This window comes from Acanthaster planci, linkage group LG11, assembly GCF_054643075.1.
Source record: "Acanthaster planci isolate LZ-2023a linkage group LG11, COTS_SCS, whole genome shotgun sequence".
NCBI classification, from domain to species: domain Eukaryota; kingdom Metazoa; phylum Echinodermata; class Asteroidea; order Valvatida; family Acanthasteridae; genus Acanthaster; species Acanthaster planci.
In genome coordinates this window covers 15909754-15929042 of record NC_141787.1, presented here as the reverse complement: position 1 = coordinate 15929042, position 19289 = coordinate 15909754, and the positions used below count along the sequence as shown (strand labels likewise).

At 41.1% G+C, this 19289-nt stretch overlaps 4 protein-coding genes across 6 annotated transcripts; 3 read left to right on the top strand and 1 right to left on the bottom strand.

Moving 5' to 3' along the window:
- Positions 1-240: 240 nt before the first annotated feature.
- LOC110976311 (uncharacterized) lies at positions 241-4388 on the top strand. Of its 2 annotated transcripts, none has more exons than XM_022229469.2 (4): positions 241-366; positions 976-1255; positions 1862-2143; positions 2637-4388. In XM_022229469.2, exons 2-4 carry the CDS (start codon positions 1090-1092, stop codon positions 3467-3469), a joined length of 1281 nt encoding a protein of 426 aa, XP_022085161.2. In that variant the 5' UTR covers positions 241-366; positions 976-1089; the 3' UTR covers positions 3470-4388. The 2 variants fall into 2 exon arrangements, with proteins under 2 accessions (XP_022085161.2, XP_086999176.1); XM_087143050.1 differs by having other exon boundaries at positions 241-368; positions 969-1255.
- On the bottom strand, positions 4186-7484 carry LOC110976313 (N-glycosylase/DNA lyase-like). The gene is made up of 5 exons (XM_022229472.2): positions 7289-7484; positions 6187-6961; positions 5477-5671; positions 5048-5107; positions 4186-4930 (listed from the first exon to the last, which is right to left on the bottom strand). Exons 1-5 carry the CDS (start codon positions 7369-7371, stop codon positions 4838-4840), a joined length of 1206 nt encoding a protein of 401 aa, XP_022085164.2. The 5' UTR covers positions 7372-7484; the 3' UTR covers positions 4186-4837.
- A 145-nt stretch (positions 7485-7629) lies between these two features.
- Positions 7630-13328, top strand: lrriq3 (leucine rich repeats and IQ motif containing 3). Its single transcript, XM_022229466.2, has 6 exons — positions 7630-7734; positions 8434-9186; positions 9580-9712; positions 10031-10188; positions 10386-10734; positions 11087-13328. The coding sequence occupies exons 2-6, from the start codon at positions 8606-8608 to the stop codon at positions 12431-12433; spliced, it is 2568 nt and encodes an 855-aa protein (XP_022085158.2). The 5' UTR covers positions 7630-7734; positions 8434-8605; the 3' UTR covers positions 12434-13328.
- Positions 13329-13467: 139 nt separating this feature from the next.
- Positions 13468-19197, top strand: LOC110976312 (A disintegrin and metalloproteinase with thrombospondin motifs 6-like). 2 transcript variants are annotated; one of them, XM_022229471.2, is made up of 10 exons: positions 13468-13975; positions 14561-14636; positions 15053-15166; positions 15361-15447; positions 15562-15686; positions 16078-16224; positions 16477-16611; positions 16739-16901; positions 17211-17312; positions 17441-19197. In XM_022229471.2, the coding sequence occupies exons 2-10, from the start codon at positions 14601-14603 to the stop codon at positions 17624-17626; spliced, it is 1095 nt and encodes a 364-aa protein (XP_022085163.2). In that variant the 5' UTR covers positions 13468-13975; positions 14561-14600; the 3' UTR covers positions 17627-19197. The 2 variants fall into 2 exon arrangements, with proteins under 2 accessions (XP_022085163.2, XP_022085162.2); XM_022229470.2 differs by having other exon boundaries at positions 15024-15166.
- The last annotated feature ends 92 nt before the right edge of the window (positions 19198-19289 follow it).

The window sequence follows — 19289 nt, the reverse complement described above, 5'->3', positions numbered from 1 at the left end:
AATGCATAATTATTTCGGGTTGATGTGCCCCACAGTTTGCATATTACGCGTTGGTTTGTTTTTGAATAAATTATTTCAAGATTTTCCAGGAGAGAACATGGACATAATATGTCGACTTGAAAGTTGTCAGTTTCTGTCCGGTCCGTAGTAGTCACTGGTAATGATTTCAGGCAACCCCCCCGCAGCAATAGTCGTCTCGATCAGTGCCGCCCACAATTTTACTAGGGCGCCCTCAAGTTGCTCAAACACGTGCGTTTTGCAAGCACAGTGGGCCAGTGCGATTCCCTTTCCGAATTTCAATGTTGCCTACAAACAGCAATCAATATCGAGGACTGTAGCAGTTTCAACAGTGCTATCCTAATATGGGTATGGCTTTGCAGTCTTATGAACATGTTGTTTTTAGTGTGAGCAAGTTAATTTTAACGAAATTTTGCTGCCTGATGACGAATTGCTGTCACACTCGACAGTGTTGATCAGCTGTTCCAATGCTTAAGCTTGCATTTCCGACACCTGAATTTAACGATTGGAGTTGTGGTGGTACTACTAAATGCTGTCTGGCCAATAACAATATTGCTTGTTTTCATGAGTGAAAAGCATGAAGAGAAAACTTGATTTTAGAAAGAATTCCATTTCTGGCCGTGCGTCACTGCCCAAGTTTTCATGTCTTGTCTTGATAATGATAGATACTGTCATTACTGGGCCAACACCCCTTTTCGGGGTTCAAACGGGCAGGATCGGTTGTGCGCATGGATCTGTGAAATAGTCTAGGCCTAAAGTTTAGGCCATAGGCTAACCTAATTCAGTATAGGCCTAACACCAAGTTTATTAATTGCAAGGGATTTCTGTAAGGAAAGGGAGTTAAATCCTGCACCTAGGGGAAACAGGTTTAAATATAGGCCAAATAAGGTGGACTTGTGTTCATTGCACTCAGTTCCTTAACTGTATGTGATTTTATTTCCTGTCTCGGTTGGATAGAGTTTCCCATCAAAGACAAGATAAACCGGAAGTAATTTGCTGACGTCCTGGCCCTCAAGCAGCCAGTTAGAAAGGTTTTTGTCATCAAGTACATCACAGAAAGTTGAGGAGCTGATGACCAATAGCTGTGTTGACAAGATGGGGGATGACAGCGCCCTCCGGAAGAGCCTACTGGAGAAGAATGAGTACTTCAAGAAGATGGTCAATCTCATTCCTGCCAAGTACTACCTGGACAAAGAGACCAAGAAAGCTGGGGAAAAGTTTTACAAAAACATCAAAGGTTGAAAACTTTGGACCTTAACCTTGCCCCATCTCACATGACCTAACAGTAATATATTTTGGGCACGATGGGTTGTTATGCACAGTCGCTCAGTCTTTGTGTGATCGGTCGATCTCACGGCATGATTGTCAAAAATTCTATAATTGGATATTTGCCGTTTCTCTCTTATTCGTGGTTGTCGAAGAGTTTTTTTGAAAAAAAAAAAAAAGGAGTACATTTGGTGGAATCGACCAATTGTGTAGAGCGATTGTGCAGATTGGCTGATTGTGGCCAATATATATCTGTTAGACCTTGTTGTGTTCAGTCATCAGCATCTACCTGAAGTATTCGTCAAACAGTGCAACTTGTTTCATTAGACAGTTTCACTATTGGTCCAAAAACTTCCTGAAATGGCTCGAGAACTGGTGTTCTAAGACTGTTCGCTCTACTTATATTCAACAGGCTTCTTGTTTTGAAAACTTGGTGCTAAAGTTAAAAGTTTAATTTAAATTAAAAGCTGAGTTTGAAAAAAAAGTTTAAAAGAAGTTAATTTAATGCATATTATTAGTGCAAAAAGAAGAATTTTTTCACATGCTTTCAAGAAAATTAAATCGTTTTTGGATGCAGAGGAAGCTCCGCGACAAGAATTCAAAGATAAGTCCACCAAACTGAGCAGAAAGAAGCAACGCATGGACCCTGATGCCAAGCAGGAACTCAAGGTGACAGACCTCCAGGATGCGCTGGCCCTGAAGGAAGTTGAGAGAGAAAAGAGGCGGCAGGAGAAGATCCGGCAGGAGAGGAAGGAGGCGGAGGCAGACAAGACTGAAGAGGGAGGCAAAAATGATGAAGAGAGTAGCGGGGATGAGATGGAGGGACTTGAAGGAGGGCTTCAAGGTCTTGGAGAAAGTGGTGAGTGTTGTGAAAACTAGTTCACCAGCCAGGACAGTTGATCCTCAATACCCTGCTGTTTTGTGGTTTCAGCCTGGATGGAGTTTCATAGGCCACAGAAGTACAGATGTGACATCTGTGGAAAGGACTAGCCACATATACTCGCTAGAAAGGATTCTGCACAGATCAGAACTCGGCAAAAAGGTTTTGGGTGAAGAGATTGTCTTGAACTTCGGGACTTGGTCGAAGGGACCTGGGCACATGCTCCTTTTTTTTCTCATAAGCAACCCTCTACAGACTTGCAGACTAGTTTTGTAGGACCTGATGCTTTTCACAGGATAACCACTTAACACTTCATGCAAGTTGAGAGTCTTGTAGAAAGTTAAAACCCTTAATAATATGCATGTAACTAAAAGCTAAAAGTCTTTCATAACAGGTTTTTTGTGGAGACATTGTCACAGTTTGAAATGAACTTGTTTCAATAAATATAAATGTTTTTCTTTGTAATTTGCAGACAGCAAAGATTGGTCCTCAAGGAGGGTTGCTCAGCCCATCAGTGTGGAGAAGATTCAGAGTAGTGCGAGCATCAATGATCTCAGGAGAAAAGTCCGGGAGAAAATTGAGCAAATGCGCCAACAGAGGCATGCCAAATCCCTGGCAGGGAATGCCGTCATGTCCAAGAAGGCGGCTAAGCAGGTCCAAGAGGCTGATAAGAAAAAAATGAGGAAGCAGGAAACTTATCAAGCCATTAAGGCCAGCAGGGAGCAAAAGAGGAAAGAGAGGGAAAAACAAAGGACAGTTAACGGAGGCAGGAAAGAGGAAGAGGGAGTTGATTTGCAAGAAGGCGAAGCCGAGGTTCAAGGAACAAGTAAAGTTTCCTTCAGTAAGTTTGACTTTGAGGAGAGTAGAGAGTCCAAAAAGAGCAAGAAGAAGAAAACAAAGCGGAAAGCTGGGGAGGAGAAGCTCAGCGGGCGGGACTATGAGGGTCTCCTCAAGAAGGTCCAGGCCAAGAAACAAAAGATCAACGAGGTGAAGAAGAGCAATCCGGATGCGGCAGAGGACATGATCAAGCAGGATAAATGGCGGGCTGCGCTGGACCGCGCCGAAGGTAAGAAGGTCCGGGATGACCCGGAGCTCCTGAAGAAGTCCATCCGGAAGAAGAAAGAGAAGAAGAAGCACAGCGAGAAGAAGTGGACAGAGAGGAAGCAGAAGACGAAGGAACTGATGGATGAGAGACAGAAAAAGAGGAGAACGAACCTGAAGGGACGGAGGGATGCTCGCAAGGCCAAGAAGGTGAAGCGACTGCAGAAAAAGGGGAAATTACTCCTCAAGGACTCGGACTATTAGCGCAGATTGCCACAGGGATAGCTCATAAGAATCATCTCTGTACATGTTTTTTACAACCTAGTTGCTGTCACCACCAACAGTGTAAGTAAGTGGTAATGTCAGTTAGTTTAAACCCATTATCATGCCACATCCCCCTGGTGTCGTGCTTCATGTACAGTTTGGCCGCTTCTGAACCTTTTTACTGCCATCCTACTCTTGAATAAGTCAGGAGGAATACTTTTAAGAACAAAGGTTCAGTGGTCCAGTATTTAATATGTGTATTCCATTCTCTTTGGTTTTGTTCTTCCGGTCTTTTCTGTAGTAAAGATGTATTGGTGTTTAGTCTGACTTGGGCTTTGTCCAAATCAGCTGGCTGTGGCTGTAACACATACGTCTATGCAAAGTGGCTGTAGCCATGAGCTAGTGGCTTTCATTGGTGCATGCATTATTTCGAGCCTCAGCCACGAGTTTTGGACACAGCCTTAGTCTGAAGGTGAGGTCAGGTCATCTTGACCACTTGCCACTTTCATTTTTCTCAATCGCTGGAAGATTAACAGAAGGAACTTTTCCACTCGAGAGAAACTTCGGAACTCACAATCTACGCTAATTAGTAAAGGATCAAAATGTTTGGAAAACCCTTTTTTTTTTTAAACTTCCACAAATATTTTAATTGTGTTATTAAGTTAAATGTATCTTATGAACGGAGCACACACTTCATCTGAATGACAACAGCTCAGTTGAGGATGTTCAATTGTATGCGTTTATTAACTACATTGAAATATTTGGTAGATTCCACAGCAAAAATACTTCAGGACATACTGTTGTACAGTTCAATAAATATTTTGAAATATTTAAGAATGACCATGTTGGTTCAATTTTGCCAGTGCTATGGTGAGTACAACGGTAAAATAAAATGTTTTCCTCATCTTTCAGGACAGTACCCTCGTTTGACCTTGAAAGAATTTTTCCTCAACTAAAATTTTATTCTAACAACTTAAAAGTATTTACACTGAAAAAATGCCTTAAAAACTGAGGGTAACACAAAATTGGAATTTTAACAAACGTGAAAACATAAGCTGCAAGGAACAATCCAGTGTTTCTATAATCTATTAAGAGTCCATATCGTAACAGTTGTACATGCTGCCTCGTGCCTCTCTTGAAAATATACCCGAAACCCACTTCTAAAATCTTTCGAAAAGTTTTCATTTGATTTTTCTTAAATTGAAACCTGGGATGTACCATTTCAAACTAATATTGCAATAAAATACAAAAGTATTTTAATTTATGTTTCATCGTCCTTTTGACTTTCTGAGTAACAAGATGAGTGAAGTTTGTGCAATTACATAAAAAGGATAGGAGACATAACAGCAATTTTTCTGAAAGGCACGATCATCTTTTCCTCTTGATCTTTTTTGCTCCAGTTGCTTCTTTCTTAACCCTTTTAGCATCTCCATAGTCTTGCCTCTTGCTTTGTTTCTTTTCCTGAAATGAAAATAAACACAACCTTTTAAATAAAGCCTTTTTGAAAAACTACAAAATTATCAAGTATGTATTCAATGAAAAGAATTTTTCTGAAAAGAAAATAATAAATCCACGTACTGGGGAGTTTACTCCGGCAGCCTTTTGTTGGAACTTCTTGAGATCGGCACTGAACAAAACCTGAAATGTGCAGATAAAAATTTCAAGCAGTCTAATGTTACAAATTTCTTAAGACCTTTATATCCACCAGAAAATTTTACAAAAGAAAATTAATGGAGTAGCACTGCACCATACTTGTGCCAAAAGAAAATTTTGGGAGAAGTGTGTAATCAAGGAAATGAAAAATCAACTGGGGGGATATGAAAGGCTTGGGGCTGTATCACAGCAAACCAAACTGACGCAATAGAGGGCTTTGCACAATGCACTCTTAGCAGAGAGCAGGTCTTGACAAACATGTACATGGGTGGAGCTCTTATACTTTCATTGCTAATTTAAATAACGAAGACATCCCTCCGTCAGGATACATGTACGTCATGCAAGCCGTCTTACCGAGTGGGCCCAACCAGCATATTCCCCAAACAGCTCGCGGAAGAATGCGCCGATCTCTTTATAAACTTTGTCCGTCAGGGATTTGGTCTTGTTGAGAGAGGGCATGTAGTCGCGGGATGCTATCTGCCAGACATGAGTGTCGACGGGAATAGCATCCATCTTATCCATGGACATGAGACAGACGCAGTCAGCTACCTGAGGATTGATCATGGAAACAGGTGAATGGAAGATAATATAAGAATTCTAAAGTAAGTCAAATTTGTTAAATGAGAACACCAACTCACTTGATGTTGAAAATGGGCACTGTGAATATAGAACCTGCACGATGTGCTCTTACTGAGGAAAGATCGTTGTTCTGTGTGATATGCGTGAGTAGACCCTCTGTACTTTCATTGTCACAGAATTAAAATAACAAAAATGCACTCTGTGAGGGCGCTCCACACAGCCCCTCTAGTAAATTTTGTGGATGTGATGATGTAAACAGCTTTGATAGAAATCTTGCCAAATCATACAAGAAAGGGCTAAATTTACAGGCTGTCAACTACTAGAATTTGAGAAGCCACGAAAATAATTTGATTAGAAAAGGCAGGTTACCAGCCAAAATTTAAATGTCACGTACACTATATCGCTTGTGACTGGTCCCCATATGATTGTTGCTTACTACTGCAAAGTAGTATTATCGGCTCTGTAAATTGGGCCAAGATTGTTACCTTGGCTCCCACACCAGGCAGTTTCATTAATTCAGCGTGAGCTTCCTCGTAAGCCAGCTGTCTCAGACCCTCTAGCCAACCCTCTGGCTGTGCCTTGATATACTTGGCTGTCTGGTTGATGAACTTCGCCCGGTAACCGAAGCCCTTCTCTCGCAGCTCTTGCTCAATGCCATCTCGGGCCAAGGCGGACACAGATGGGAATGCATGCCAGGGCCTGTCGTCCAAGACGGCAATCTCCTCTCCATAGGTTGAGCAGAGTGTCTCCACCATGCCCGTGATGCGGGAGATGTTATTGTTGGAGGAGCAGATGAAGGAGAAAAGATTTTCGGTCGGGTCTTGGCGGAGAACCCGAACTCCGGGAAAGCCTGGGCAGACTTTAGTGAAGTTGGCATCAGCAGCCTTAAAAGTCTTGTAAAGCTTCTCCAGGCTTATATTTAACTGAAAGTAGTCCTTCAAGATGGATGAATACATTGCATCTGTACTTGTGCCATCTCCAAGTTTCTCCTCCTCGATATTGGTGATTGCTACATTTTCTTGCTTTGAGTTATTCCTAGTATGGTTAGATTTAGAGTTTTTCCCAGTAACAATGTGGTCTTCTTTCTGTCGGTCCTTTTCAGGCTTTTGCTCTTCAAGTATTTCTTCCTTCTCAGAGTCTTCCAACGAGGATGAGGAATCCTCATACACCTGATAAAGAATCTCATCTTCATTTTGTCTTAAAGTCCACACTTTGCTGGACAAGACACTCCGCCACATGCCTGGTTGAATCTCCTTCCATCTGTAATCAGGAAAGAAATGTAAAATGTTAGCCGTGACAATGGTGATGACACGAGGACGCTGAGGAGAATCGATGATGCACAATGAGAAGGCATTTCTCCTTAACAATTCAGAAGCACACAGCAAAAATTACAATGCAAAATAAACTTGTGATAAATTAAGGACAACCGGAAATAAAGAGTTCAATGTGTGTCATAACAGCAACAAAAGTTAATGATGTGTAAACAGTACAGTGATTTTACACAAGAACTCGAACTTGAAGAGTTTAGATCGAACATTGACAATGACATGATAGATTTCCGCATCACTAACGTTAGGAATAAAATACCTGAAACTTTGTCCACAATCTAAGGTGATATCGAGCCGTAGTTCCGATATTTTGCAAGGTAATGACCTCCATATATTTGCCATAATTTCAAATATTTATTTGACTCGAAATTCACCAGAAAATTAACATTAACCGCGCGCCGCTCCGGCAGTAAAGTACTGCCGCACAAACTTTGACCTTTGACTTGAAATTTAAAGAAATGAATATTTATAAAAAAACAGGAGTCATCCTTTTCCCCACGGGATACAATTGTGATGCATATCATTTTACGTATTGAGATCGACGAGGTTGCAAATGGGAAAGGTCGTTGTCCCGGCTACGGTCATCACTGTACGTACATGTACATACATGTACATGTACGTCCGTGTATGGTGTGCATGCTGTACACATACATGTAGTTCTCGAGTGTTGATTGGGATGGTTTAAGCCAGATGTTTCATTTTCAGGTGAGAACTCACTTTTCGATATCAAATGCCACAGATGTTATGTACGCCTATATTTAGAAATGAATAGTTATAAATTATTACTGTTTGATAATTTATCGCAAAGGGAGTCGTTTTGGAAGTCGAAACAAGGGGTGTTTTTCCCATTCAGAAAGAGAGTTGTCATCGCTTGCTCAGCATAACAGACTGATCAACATGATCAACAATATCATCATAGCAGGCATGTTGAAGTGTTGATTGTTTATCATTGTGAAGTTTGAGAGGTGTGTCGTATGTTAAACAATAAGGCCAACGGGAAGAGTTCCATACACGGACGCCAGTAATTATTCCCTATAGTCATGACAGTGACTTAGGCTATAGCAATCAGAAAGCTAAAACATGTCCAGAAAAGTTCAACTTAAGAGGGAAAAAACCATGGGAAAAAACCTAGTTGTTTACTTAGAGTTAGAAAACACAAACTTTTTAGAATTTTTTCAGACCAGTAGGCCTATATCATGGAACTCTATATAGACCCCAGAAGAGTTTTGAACAAAATGTTAATTCCTTTTTCAGGCATTCTCTGAAATGGACCTAATGCCGCAATAGTTTTACCTTGTCAAACAACTTTTCTTTGTCCAATAACACGTCACTAGGACAGACTTTAGTCTGCACTATTTCCATGTGTAGCCGTCTCTGTAGTGTTAATTGCATGGTCCTCTGCAGGTCTCAATATCACAAGACGTCATGTAACTGGAAGCAGTTGTTCCTGAAGTTTGACCTTACTCTGGCCTCACAGTTTGGATGCCTCAACACAAGAAGTCAAAATGAGAACTTAGTCAAAGAATAGACAAATTGAAGACTGATTCCAACAAAGTGGCCATTGCCGGCAGTGAAGATGTTCACCATTCACCACCAGCCCCAACTTGCCCTGTGGCTCAAGGAACGAGAGAAACCACAGCGGCTGAAAACCATCATGGAGAAAGAGAGGAAGTCGGAATTCTTGAGACAGGCGGAAGAAAAAGGATACCTCCAGTCGCCGACAAAAAGTTACCTCCTTGAGAGAGGGAAGGGCAGAGCTAGCAAGAAGGAAATGTCAACTAAGAGAACGCCGTCAGTGTCGGACATCCACCTGGTGAAACTCTGCAGTGTGCATCTCATGAATCTTGGGCAGATCCAGCTTCTGACACGGTTGAAGATCTGCATCCTCCCCGGGAACTACATCACAAGCTTCGTGGCCCTGGCCAACTGTGCCGAGCTGGTGAAGTTGGACCTTCACAGCAATCAGATCTCCACCCTGCCGGGACCCGAGTTCTGGCGTTGCCTGCCCAACCTGAAGGTCCTCCACCTTCACAATAACTGTATTGGCAAACTGGACACGTTGCAACACATGGGTGAGGCAGGGGCCATTCAGGTTCTGACGATGTACGACACACCGATCAGTTTGAAGAAAACTTACAGACACCACATTGTCAACAGGTATGGCTGTGCAGTCTCAAGTTCAAAAAAGCAACGCAGAAATAGAACAAACTATTGAATTGAAATAATTATATTTAAGATATGTAATTTTTGAAATGCCTTGCTAGCATAATAGGTGGTTAGGTACAAATAGTATATAATAGTATTTGTTGGGGTTGATGCATCAAATATGTTTTTGTTTTGGTCTTATCCAAAGATAAATTAGCTGGAAAAAATGAGAAATACAGAAAAAAACACTTTAATAAAATACATATTCTGAGCATAAAAATATTTAAATTTAAGAAACTACTTGAATTTAAAAGAAACTCTTTTAACAAATTTTGTGGTGTCTGTACTTTTCAAGTTGTTTCACTTATTTATAAATACTTCATGTGATGTTTCGTCTTCATACAGCATCTGGTCCTTGAAGGCTCTAGACTATTATGTCATCTCAGATGAAGAAATCATTGAAGATGCCTCATTTGGAGGTCATTTTGCTTCAATGAATCCATCCTTCCGATACAATCCTGTTCCTCACTCAAAGAAGGTTTGTTCATATGTACTTGTTTTGATTCTTATTATGGTACAGCTTCTTAAACTATCACAGAAGAAATAAACTTGCAGGTTGCCAGTATAGGTTGGGTGCTGTTGGTTTATCATGGTCACGATTTCTTGATTTTTCCACCATCAGCTGATCAACTCCTGATTCCAGGATGTGGAAGTTTTGGTTTAAAAAGGGAAGCATCGTCCCAGTTTTTCTACTCCATGGGTTGATAGCAGAGCAATTGACCAATCTTGTGTATTGGCCCATCGTAGCCAATAGCCAACATATACTCAAGTCTTTTGTTTTTGTTTGTTATTTCAGGATTCTACCTTTGAGGATGAGATGTCACTCGTCCAGCAGGTCCTGGAGGAAGTGTCCAGTATCCAGGCTCACCATTCTCCCGTCCTCATCATCCAGAAAGCTATCAGAGGCTTCCTAGTCAGGCGACAACACAAGTTACTCCTGGACACCAAAATATGGTCAGTCCTAATTCTGGCATTTTAGAGTGGTCCAAACTTCAATAAATGCCTTACTGACAGATTTTTACTTCTCCAAGCTTTCAGTTTGCATTTTGGCAGGTGGGACAGTAAAGTGTTTGTTTTAAAATGTAGGACAGAGCTGATATAAATAATTACCTAAGCAAGGATTTCAAATCTTTCTTTTTCTTTTCATTTAGGGCTTCAGTATGCATACAGAGATTTTGGAGACACTTCAAGGGTCTCGAATGGAAGCCCCCAGCCAAACCATCCACCCCCACACAACCCCCAACCAAACCCCAGATGCAACCTCCATCCAAATCCCAGATGCAACCCGCAGCAGCACCCATTGTTACCAAGACAGACTCGCCCCTACCCCCAGTAGCCCCATCCATCACCGATGGCTCCACCGTCACTCGGATTGACTACGACACCTATCTGGCCAACCGGCGACCAGGTTCCAAAACTCCTAGCATGGTGTCCTCCGCAACAGCTGAAAGGAAAGCAGCAAACTTGGAGGATATAAGAATGACTGGCTACTCAGAGAAGGTAAGTTCATTGCTCTCTCAAGCCTCTCTTTGCCAAAGTTTACTGCAAGGCCGTGGCATCAGACAGATTGTCAACTTTGTTTTTTTCAGAGATGAGTCACACGTTAAATGCGTCAAGCCTGATAATTTTGCTGAGAGATTTGAGATTAAACAAATTGAAAGTAGTAACTATGTTGTACTATTAAGCGTGAGTTAGCTCTGAGTCGGATATTTAGAAATCGAAGCACAGTGTAAGAGTGCTGTAAACTCACACAAAATTCTTGATAAATGTGTTGCTTTTGGTAATGATTAAGTGTTGATGACAAGGTAGCAGTTTACTTACTGTTTCTTTTTTTTTAATGTTTGTCCGTTAGGAAACTGGTTTCAGCATGGCTGCCATTTCCTCAGCAACTCCTTGTGTTAGTGAGCCATTGTCCTCTATGCGTAAGCGAACCAACCTCCACATTGACCTGACAAAACTCCAGACTGACTCCATGTTCAAGAACGATGAAGCGAGGCAGGCCATCGTCTTTGAGACGAGCATCGATGAGGGTATCGGCTCCTTCTTTGGTCTCAGCAAGCCCCGAGAACAAGGTGTGGAGCCAGTCAGAAGCGTCAAGAAACTCAGGAAAGAAAGACAGCCTAAGGAGAAAAAGAAGGAGTTCAGAACTGTCAAGCAGATGCTTGGACCACTACCAAACCGCCAACTAGAGAGGGACCGGGACGATGGAACTGACTCAGACGAGGAGGAGCCTCCGATCAAGTTCCGCCTCTCGGGGTTGAAGTCGGTCATGCATGATGTAGATTTGCTGCAGGAGATGTTGATTGCAAGACGCGAGGCGGGAGAAGACATTCGGAATGCCCACCGAGATGTGATTGATAGGACATTACACAAAACCAACCAGAAGTCGGTCATGTCGAAAATGGTCAACGCCGATCAGAGGCTGTTTGCCAAAGTTCAGGGAACCATGGGAATGTCGTGCTTGCGGGCTGTTCAGCAGGCCTATAGGGATCGCGCTAAGGTTGAGAAGTTGGCATCGACGGTGGACAAAGTGATGTCCCTGCGTGAGATGAGGGAATCCTCCAAGCAGCGGGCAAGGAACTTCCTGGAGGAGAAACGCCTTCAAGCCCTGAAGAAAAAAGACGTGGATGCCAGCACCATTGTAGACTCTCTAGAAAGACAGGCTAACCTTGAGAAAATTGAGAAAGCCAAAAGAAAAGAACGGCGCTCAAAATCTCAGGAGCTGTCTAAAACTTTCAACCATGACAAATCATTTGCTGTGGACTTCACTGGGCAGAATACGTCCATCTCCAATGCTTTAATCAGACATGACCGACAAGCGAAGGACGAAATGTCACTCCAGGCCAAAAAGGACATGGTCGAAGGGGAGCGCGAACACAACAAACACCAGCTCGAGCTAGTCCAGAAATACCTAGAACACCGACAGATGATGAGGCAAGCCCAGGTCGCCGTGGAGCGAGCTGCTCTAGACACTAGGATGCTGCAGGAGGCAAATGAACGCCTCATGGAGGCCAGAGCTCGGATCACCCAGCAGAAACAGAAGTCCAAATCTGTCCAGGCCTTCTATCCCCTACCCAAGACAGCTACAGACCCTGTCTTACCCCCAGTTAACCAGGAGGGTAAACCAGACCGCTTCCATACCCTTATTGCCATGTATGAAGGGAGGGTTGGAAACCACCCCACGGTAGTTAACACATAGTGTTTAGTTGAACTTATAAAACGCGTCTGTAACGCACAAAAGGTGCTTTCTTGAATTGCTTTCTAATTATTAATGTATGTATGTCATTCTGTTAACAGTTCATTCAGGAAAAAGTGAATTTGTGGGAATAATCTGCCAATTTGCTCAAAAAGAAGCATTTTGTTCTAGTTGTACGATTGGTATTGCAGAGAGATAAATAAATTTACCTAAAGTGTCTTGAAGAATTACAAAAATGTGTTTAATTGTTCTTTCAGTTTAGTGATCTCATTTTACATTTAAAATAATTTGAACTATACGTGTAGTTGTGCTTTTTAGCATTAATTGAGCAAACAGTAATACCTTCTTGCTAGTGTACTTGAAATATCCGATGCTAACATAATACAATAGCTGTTAGTGACGAACACTTGACTGCTAACCTAACTAGTTCGGAAAAGAATATTCTATCGTATTGAACATTTGACATCAAAACTAGTTACCTTGCCGTAGTAAACCTCTTGGTCCTAAATAGTCATTTCTTTGTGCTTATTGTCGGACAGGAATTTTGACTTTAGTAGAAAATCTTACCATTTGACGTATGTGTGCACAAAAGGCTCTGAAGTTTCCTTTTATGTAACAGCATTTTGTATACGTGTATACATTATGTCAGTTCGTTTTTTAGTGTACTTTGGCATCTGCTGTCAGAATGTTTTATACGAGTATCTTGAATTGAAGTTTAACTTTCCCATCATTTCTCAGTTTGCTGCTTGTTTCCTTTGCAGTTTGAAATTAGCTGTAACACCTGCTTAGCAGGTCGTTACTTTGGCAGAGTCTTTTGCTCTTGGATTTTTGTCTCAAACATTTTATTCAGTTGATTGAATCAATAAAGACTGAAGTCATTTCTGGGATTCGAAAACAATGACCGTAATTTGTTTATTATTTAAAGGGTGGACTTACAATGGAGACAGGGCATCTCCCTTTCAGCAACAAAAATAGCAAATTAAAAGAAAGCAAGAATATTCTTGGGACAGCTAAATTCATGTAATAGAAATGCATGTACGTGTGTGCACGATGTTATAAGTTGGGAGTGGAACCTACGTTTATATGAAGTCCTTGTAAAGTGAATGGAGAGCTTGCTTTTCCATTCAAAGTTTTAAATAACGATTTCATTCCCACGCGCATGTAAAAGCAAGTATTGCCATACTTTGTCGAGGTGACATGTACATGTATACTTGTGCAAATATTTCCCGTTCCCTATTTGTCCCTGAACTGTGTTTTTAAAATCACTGACCCGAAGCGGGGCAAGATTTGAGTGCAGCACCCGATTTATTTATGTGCAACGCGGTTGTTTGCTAAAAAACCAAATGGACATGTCGCAACTGTTGCGATTGTAAAGTTGCGCTCTTTCCTGCTTGAAACTCATGACGACTTAAAGACTACACGTACACGTCTACTAGTTTATATAAGAGATGAAATATGTTTCTGTGACGGGAGAAGAGGCACGAAATTTCACCCATGTTCCTGAAAGATGTTCCGTTTTATTTCTTGATTCTCGCATTGAATGAGGTAGCTATTTGTGAGTCTATTTTACTGAGTGTCTGTTGGTTGCTTTTTGGTGTGTGTGTGTTTTTTTTTGATCGGCGGGTGGAGGAGTCGGCTCTAAGAATGGGCTATTGAAATTAAAGCTAGTAAAATGTAAATTATGTGAGTTGGTAAGGTGAGTGGTTTGTTCGTCGCGTGGAGTCCTAATGGATGTAACATGACCTTCCTCCGTGGTTGTAAACAGCATGAGAAAATACCCAATTAGCAACTGTGGAAACCGGGTGGGGGGGTTGTTCCCCTCAAAAACAAGTCGACTGTGCCACTAGGTCACTTTTAAACACCAGCTGCTGACCACCTGGAGCCATCCATGGTTAACCGCAATGTTTATTGAACGAGCAATTAATTACCAGCCGATTAGTGGGTCGTGCCGCAGTCAAAATAATGTCGGTCACGAAATCCACAGCTGTGTACAGCTAGCTATAGCCAGATATTTCGAGATAAAAGCTTATCTCTGTGATCTCTCATATGAAACAAAAAAACAGTTGAAAAATTTATAGTTTTCGCCTGAAGGCATCCATTCACAGTGTGCATTTTCCGCATATTGATCAGGCGTTTTCCTATCGCCTTTCCCCGACTGTGAAGCAACGAAATGTCCAATCAGCCTCAAAACAACAATTCAAGACAGGTAAGAAAAGCCACTTATACCGCAGAATGGGTTTCTTGATGCCAATTATGACCCATAATTATCATAAATTAACTCAAAAGACTTGTAGAAATGCGATATACTTTGTAGTAAATATATTTAATACCATAGTTAAACGGAATGTGATTTTGTGATGAGTGTTCCAAGAGTTCACATTAAAGAAAACCAAGTAGAAATTACGAAGGACTTGAAAACCCTGATGGAAAACTTGAATGTCTACATTTGTGAAAAAGTTGAGAACTTGCTGAAAAAGATCTATGTTTCGGTCTCAGTACACCTTTCTTGAGTATTAGATTTCTTTGTTGAATTTAAATCTTCTTTGTAGACCTACATAATAGTTACGTTTAGTTTGAAACTTTATCCCAATAGATCTCCAAATTCCTAATCCTGATGTTCAGATTGTATCTTCAAGGAGACCAATTTCCTTGGATCTTCTTGTGGTTGTGGATACAAGTTCCTATCGTTACCATGGTGATGACACAGAACATTACATCATGAACATGCTGAATGTGGTAAATTTATTTGTTCAACATTTCCTGTAGGCTTGGTGAAATGTATCTGTTTTGAAATATTTAACAAGCATGGTATTTTGATGTAACTAGTGATGCTAATGTTACAGACTATCAGGAGCTACGCATGCCCAAAATGTCAGGATCAGCTACTTTGAACTTAGATAAATGTGTTAAAAACTTCATTTTTTTAAAAGGCTGCAAGCCTCTGGCAGAGTTCATCATTGCCTGCTGATGTGAGAGTCCGTATCGTTAAGATCCATGTCCTGAAGGAAAAGCACCAGGCAAGTGTTTTAATGCCTTTCAATTTAAGGTCTTCAATCTTTCTCCCATATTTCACCAATTCTTGCACTTTTTAAAATTTGCTTTTACACTTTCCAATCCTTTTCTATCTGTAGAGTGATTTGGAGCTCACAGATCATGCCAACTGGTCATTGATGAAATTTTGTCAATGGCAAAGACAATACTTCATGACAAGGGACAAAGAAAGAGTTCACTTTGATGCTGCCATTCTTGTAACCAGGTGAGTGACCACTAACTGGACAGAACAAAACTAAAGCTTTACTGATTTAGAAATGACAACAGAATTAGGCAGTACTAATCTCTCATAAATTTTAATACATAAGCATTAGAGGTAATGCTTAAAAATCTTGAGCGTGTTTTGGAATGGTTTAGACTTAGTCTTTGTGACTTGGGAGATGGACCCAACCTAGCATGAAGCTCAAACTTTGAACAAAGTAGACTTGAATAAGGTTGGGGTTTGAGTTCTCATACAGGTTTGGCTCAAACGTCAATGTGATTTGCATCCTCTTACAGCAGCCAGAATAAGAAGATGGTTCATAAAAAGTAGAAGAAATTGGTAAATTCGTTATTTGTTCAGTGTATATCAATCCATTTCTTGTTTTCTTCATCAGAATTGACATCCAGATCGGTGGAAACTACGATGCGACAGGCATAGCATACAACCAAGGGATGTGTGACTTGGAGTACCACTGTGCAATCTGTGAAGATAAAAGTCCCATGATTCTCTCCCACACCATTACTCATGAAATAGGCCACCTGTGGGTTAAATATCAATCTTTATTATTTACAGAAAAAGTCTTTTTTTAAAATGTGTTTTCCCCACTCAAACTTCTACTTCTGGCCCAGTTCACCCTGTGGAAAAAATATCACTGAGACAGGTTGATGTAAATCTATTCCCAATTTGTAATTGTGTTTTTCACTTCCATAGTGTTCCTAATTGCCTCCTTAAATTTCAGACTTGAAAGAAAATCTTGTCTCTGACAGTGTTAAATTTTTTCTGCGTCATTCAGCTTGGGTATGCGCCATGATGGGAACCAAAACACGTGCCCAGACCGCGTCTTCATTATGAGTGGATATGCTACCCGTGGACATCAAACTTTTATCTGGTCGACGTGCAGCCAAAAGGCACTGGCAGAATTCCTCAGGTGAATAGTTTACGTTTATATTTTTATCATTTAAGACATCTTTTCCCAAGAAAGTCTGCTTCTTTTCCCCTCTGTTGAAAGTTTGAATTGACTGGATATCGATCGTCTTTGCATTTCACATTTGCAGTTCAAACCGTGCTCGCTGTTTAGGTGATGCTCTCTCTGCATCACGGACACCAGGTGTTGCCTTGGATACCAATGCAATGCCAGGAAGAATTTACGATGCAGACTACCAGTGTCAGATGATATATGGGGCTACAGCTAAAGCATGCAAGGAGCAAAATAAAACTGTAATATGGAGAGTTGATAAAAGTCTTCTATAATCTTCAAAGTTAACAAAAACCCTCTAAAGCAGAAAATAGAATACTGTTTTTGTGTGCAGAAGTTAATTTTTATCTCCCATGTTACATTTGTGCATGAAGTCGATTAGGCTTAACAAGATTAGCCTGTAGTGACGTATTTCAAACACTCTTCTAACAGATTATAGTCCCCATCAATTACAACTTTTCCCTGGTTAAGAAAATTACATTTCAAACGTATCAAACCTTTTTCCAGCATCCATTGTTGCTGCATTAACCAGCCTCTCTTCTTACATCCAGAAAATGTGTGGCATGCTGAAATGCCAGAAGGATGAAAAAAGCTCCGAATGTGTGACTGACGGGAGACCCGCTTTGCAGGGCACCAGCTGCGGCTCTTTGAAGGTACATGTATAGGCCTGGTTATGTTTTGCTTAAGTTTGGAGAACAATTATTTGGAGTTTTCACTAATTGCAAATCATGTCTTAACTGCAATAAAGTTCATTTTTATTTTGACTTGTTTTCTGTTGCAGTGGTGCTTGAGAGCGTTTTGTGTCCAAAGAACTATTCGCAATCATCATGACGATGATACTGCAATTGCATACAGACAGAATGACCAACCAACAGACGGACAATACTGCAATGAGTGTAGTACATTTCCCTACATGGATACCCCAGCACCAACAACCAATCAGGATGGAGTACCACTGGAATTATAAATGCACGGTTCTCGTCAATCCAATCTCACCCCAGCCTATTCTATCCTATCTACCCTCCTATCTCAACCCCGAATCTGTCCCCACCCAACTCCAAACAACTCAAGTCATCCCTGACTGCCTCCAGACTCCCCAACCTTTTACCCATGTACCCAACCCCATCCACCCCACCCCAACCCATTTAACACCACTCTGCCATGGGTTGGGGGGGGTAGTAAGGGAAAATTTCCCCCTTCCCCTGGAAAAATTTGAAAGGGGGGAAGAAAAGAAAAGTAGATAGGGGATGAAAATGGCAAATTTGCTAAAAAAAAAAACATTAAAATTGATCCCCTCCCACTTCTAATGGTTTTTGAGTTTGTATCTGACCAGTGCTTCCCCAGAAATCCCCCCGAAAAGAATTACATGTATGTGCCCCTCAGAAAACATCCTCGCAATGTCCACACACCCTGCCCCCACCCTCTACCCTCTACTCCTATTCCATACCACCCAATTCAACTTTCTTCAGCAACCAACCCTCCCTTCCAACCACAACCCCTCCAATTCAACTTGAATGACTCCACCTCTCCTCACCTCATGCCACGTTTAATTTCACCCTTCCACACCCAACCTCATTTCACCCCGAATGCCAGCTCCAAAATTCCCCCCAGTCACGCTGGATCGTCCAGGAATGTAAAACCTGCGCCTTTGTATGAGCCTGTTTTAGAGGACAAAATGACCCCGACAAAAGACGGAGTTACAGTTTCGTTGATTTATCTTATACTGAACAGGCTACATTAATTTTGGCATAAAAATCTATTTTTTTAATATCGGATACCTTGAAGCTAAGGGTTTTGTCCTTTTGCCGTGACAGAGAACTTAAAGAAGGGAACAGAAATGTTGGAGTAGTTTTCTGAGCTAATTAGGTGACGGCAGATCGTGGACTATAATATCCTGTGTGATGGGTTAGGCAACAGAGGAATGCAAGGAAGAACTTAAAGTGAACCTATGACATTAAATGAGGAGTGGCAATTTTAATGAGACTTATAGCGTTTACAGCCAATGCATCTAAATTTTCTCTTTGAAGAGCAACTAAAATGTTATGTCGGCCGATCGATGTTGTACGGAAGCGTATAGCTGCCGACTCGAAATTTTTTTTTTCTCGTTTAAACGAGATATGTCGTTTAAACGAGATACTAAGTCTAGATGGATTTTTTTTTCGGATTGGCAGCAATACGCTTTCGTAATGATGTGCCAACGGTTGGGCGAGGGTTTAACAACAAGGGGTCGGGGTGTCACCGGATACTAGGACTAAGTTTTCCTTGGGGGATGAGGGTGGGCAAGGGAAAAGGGAAAACCTTGAACTTGACATCTTCATTAAAACTACAAATGCATCTGGTACTGCAAAGAGCACCAGGCACACGCACTGATCTGAGCAATATTAAAATTCAGTATCATTTATTTCGGCATCCTCAATATTTGTGAGCTCAAAATATTTGTAGGGATTGAAATGATGAGAAGCATTTAATAATTGGTTAATGAATGTAAGTAAAATGTCGTATTTCATTTCCAATAAAGTTCCCATGCAAAAGAAGTCAGATAATTGGTAAAAATTTTCCTCATAATTGTTCAATCTTTAAAGTTTCATTTTCTTTCAAATATACTGAGATTTCGTCACTAAGGAGACGTT

Bases quoted from the DNA above. Each gene is read 5' to 3' on its own strand.
- LOC110976311 (XM_022229469.2), top strand. From the start codon at position 1,090: ATGACCAATAGCTGTGTTGACAAGATGGGGGATGACAGCGCCCTCCGG. The intron at 1,256-1,861 runs GTTGAAAACTTT...TTTTGGATGCAG, and splicing joins GTTTTACAAAAACATCAAAG to AGGAAGCTCCGCGACAAGAA. The intron at 2,144-2,636 runs GTGAGTGTTGTG...TGTAATTTGCAG, and splicing joins TCAAGGTCTTGGAGAAAGTG to ACAGCAAAGATTGGTCCTCA.
- LOC110976313 (XM_022229472.2), bottom strand. From the start codon at position 7,371: ATGGCAAATATATGGAGGTCATTACCTTGCAAAATATCGGAACTACGG. The intron at 6,962-7,288 runs GTATTTTATTCC...TCCTGATTACAG, and splicing joins GATTGTGGACAAAGTTTCAG to ATGGAAGGAGATTCAACCAG. The intron at 4,931-5,047 runs GTACGTGGATTT...TTTTCATTTCAG, and splicing joins CTGCCGGAGTAAACTCCCCA to GAAAAGAAACAAAGCAAGAG.
- lrriq3 (XM_022229466.2), top strand. From the start codon at position 8,606: ATGTTCACCATTCACCACCAGCCCCAACTTGCCCTGTGGCTCAAGGAA. The intron at 9,713-10,030 runs GTTTGTTCATAT...TTGTTATTTCAG, and splicing joins CTGTTCCTCACTCAAAGAAG to GATTCTACCTTTGAGGATGA. The intron at 10,189-10,385 runs GTCAGTCCTAAT...CTTTTCATTTAG, and splicing joins CTCCTGGACACCAAAATATG to GGCTTCAGTATGCATACAGA.
- LOC110976312 (XM_022229470.2), top strand. From the start codon at position 13,925: ATGTTCCTGAAAGATGTTCCGTTTTATTTCTTGATTCTCGCATTGAAT. The intron at 13,976-14,560 runs GTAGCTATTTGT...CATATTGATCAG, and splicing joins TGATTCTCGCATTGAATGAG to GCGTTTTCCTATCGCCTTTC. The intron at 15,167-15,360 runs GTAAATTTATTT...TTTTTTTAAAAG, and splicing joins TCATGAACATGCTGAATGTG to GCTGCAAGCCTCTGGCAGAG.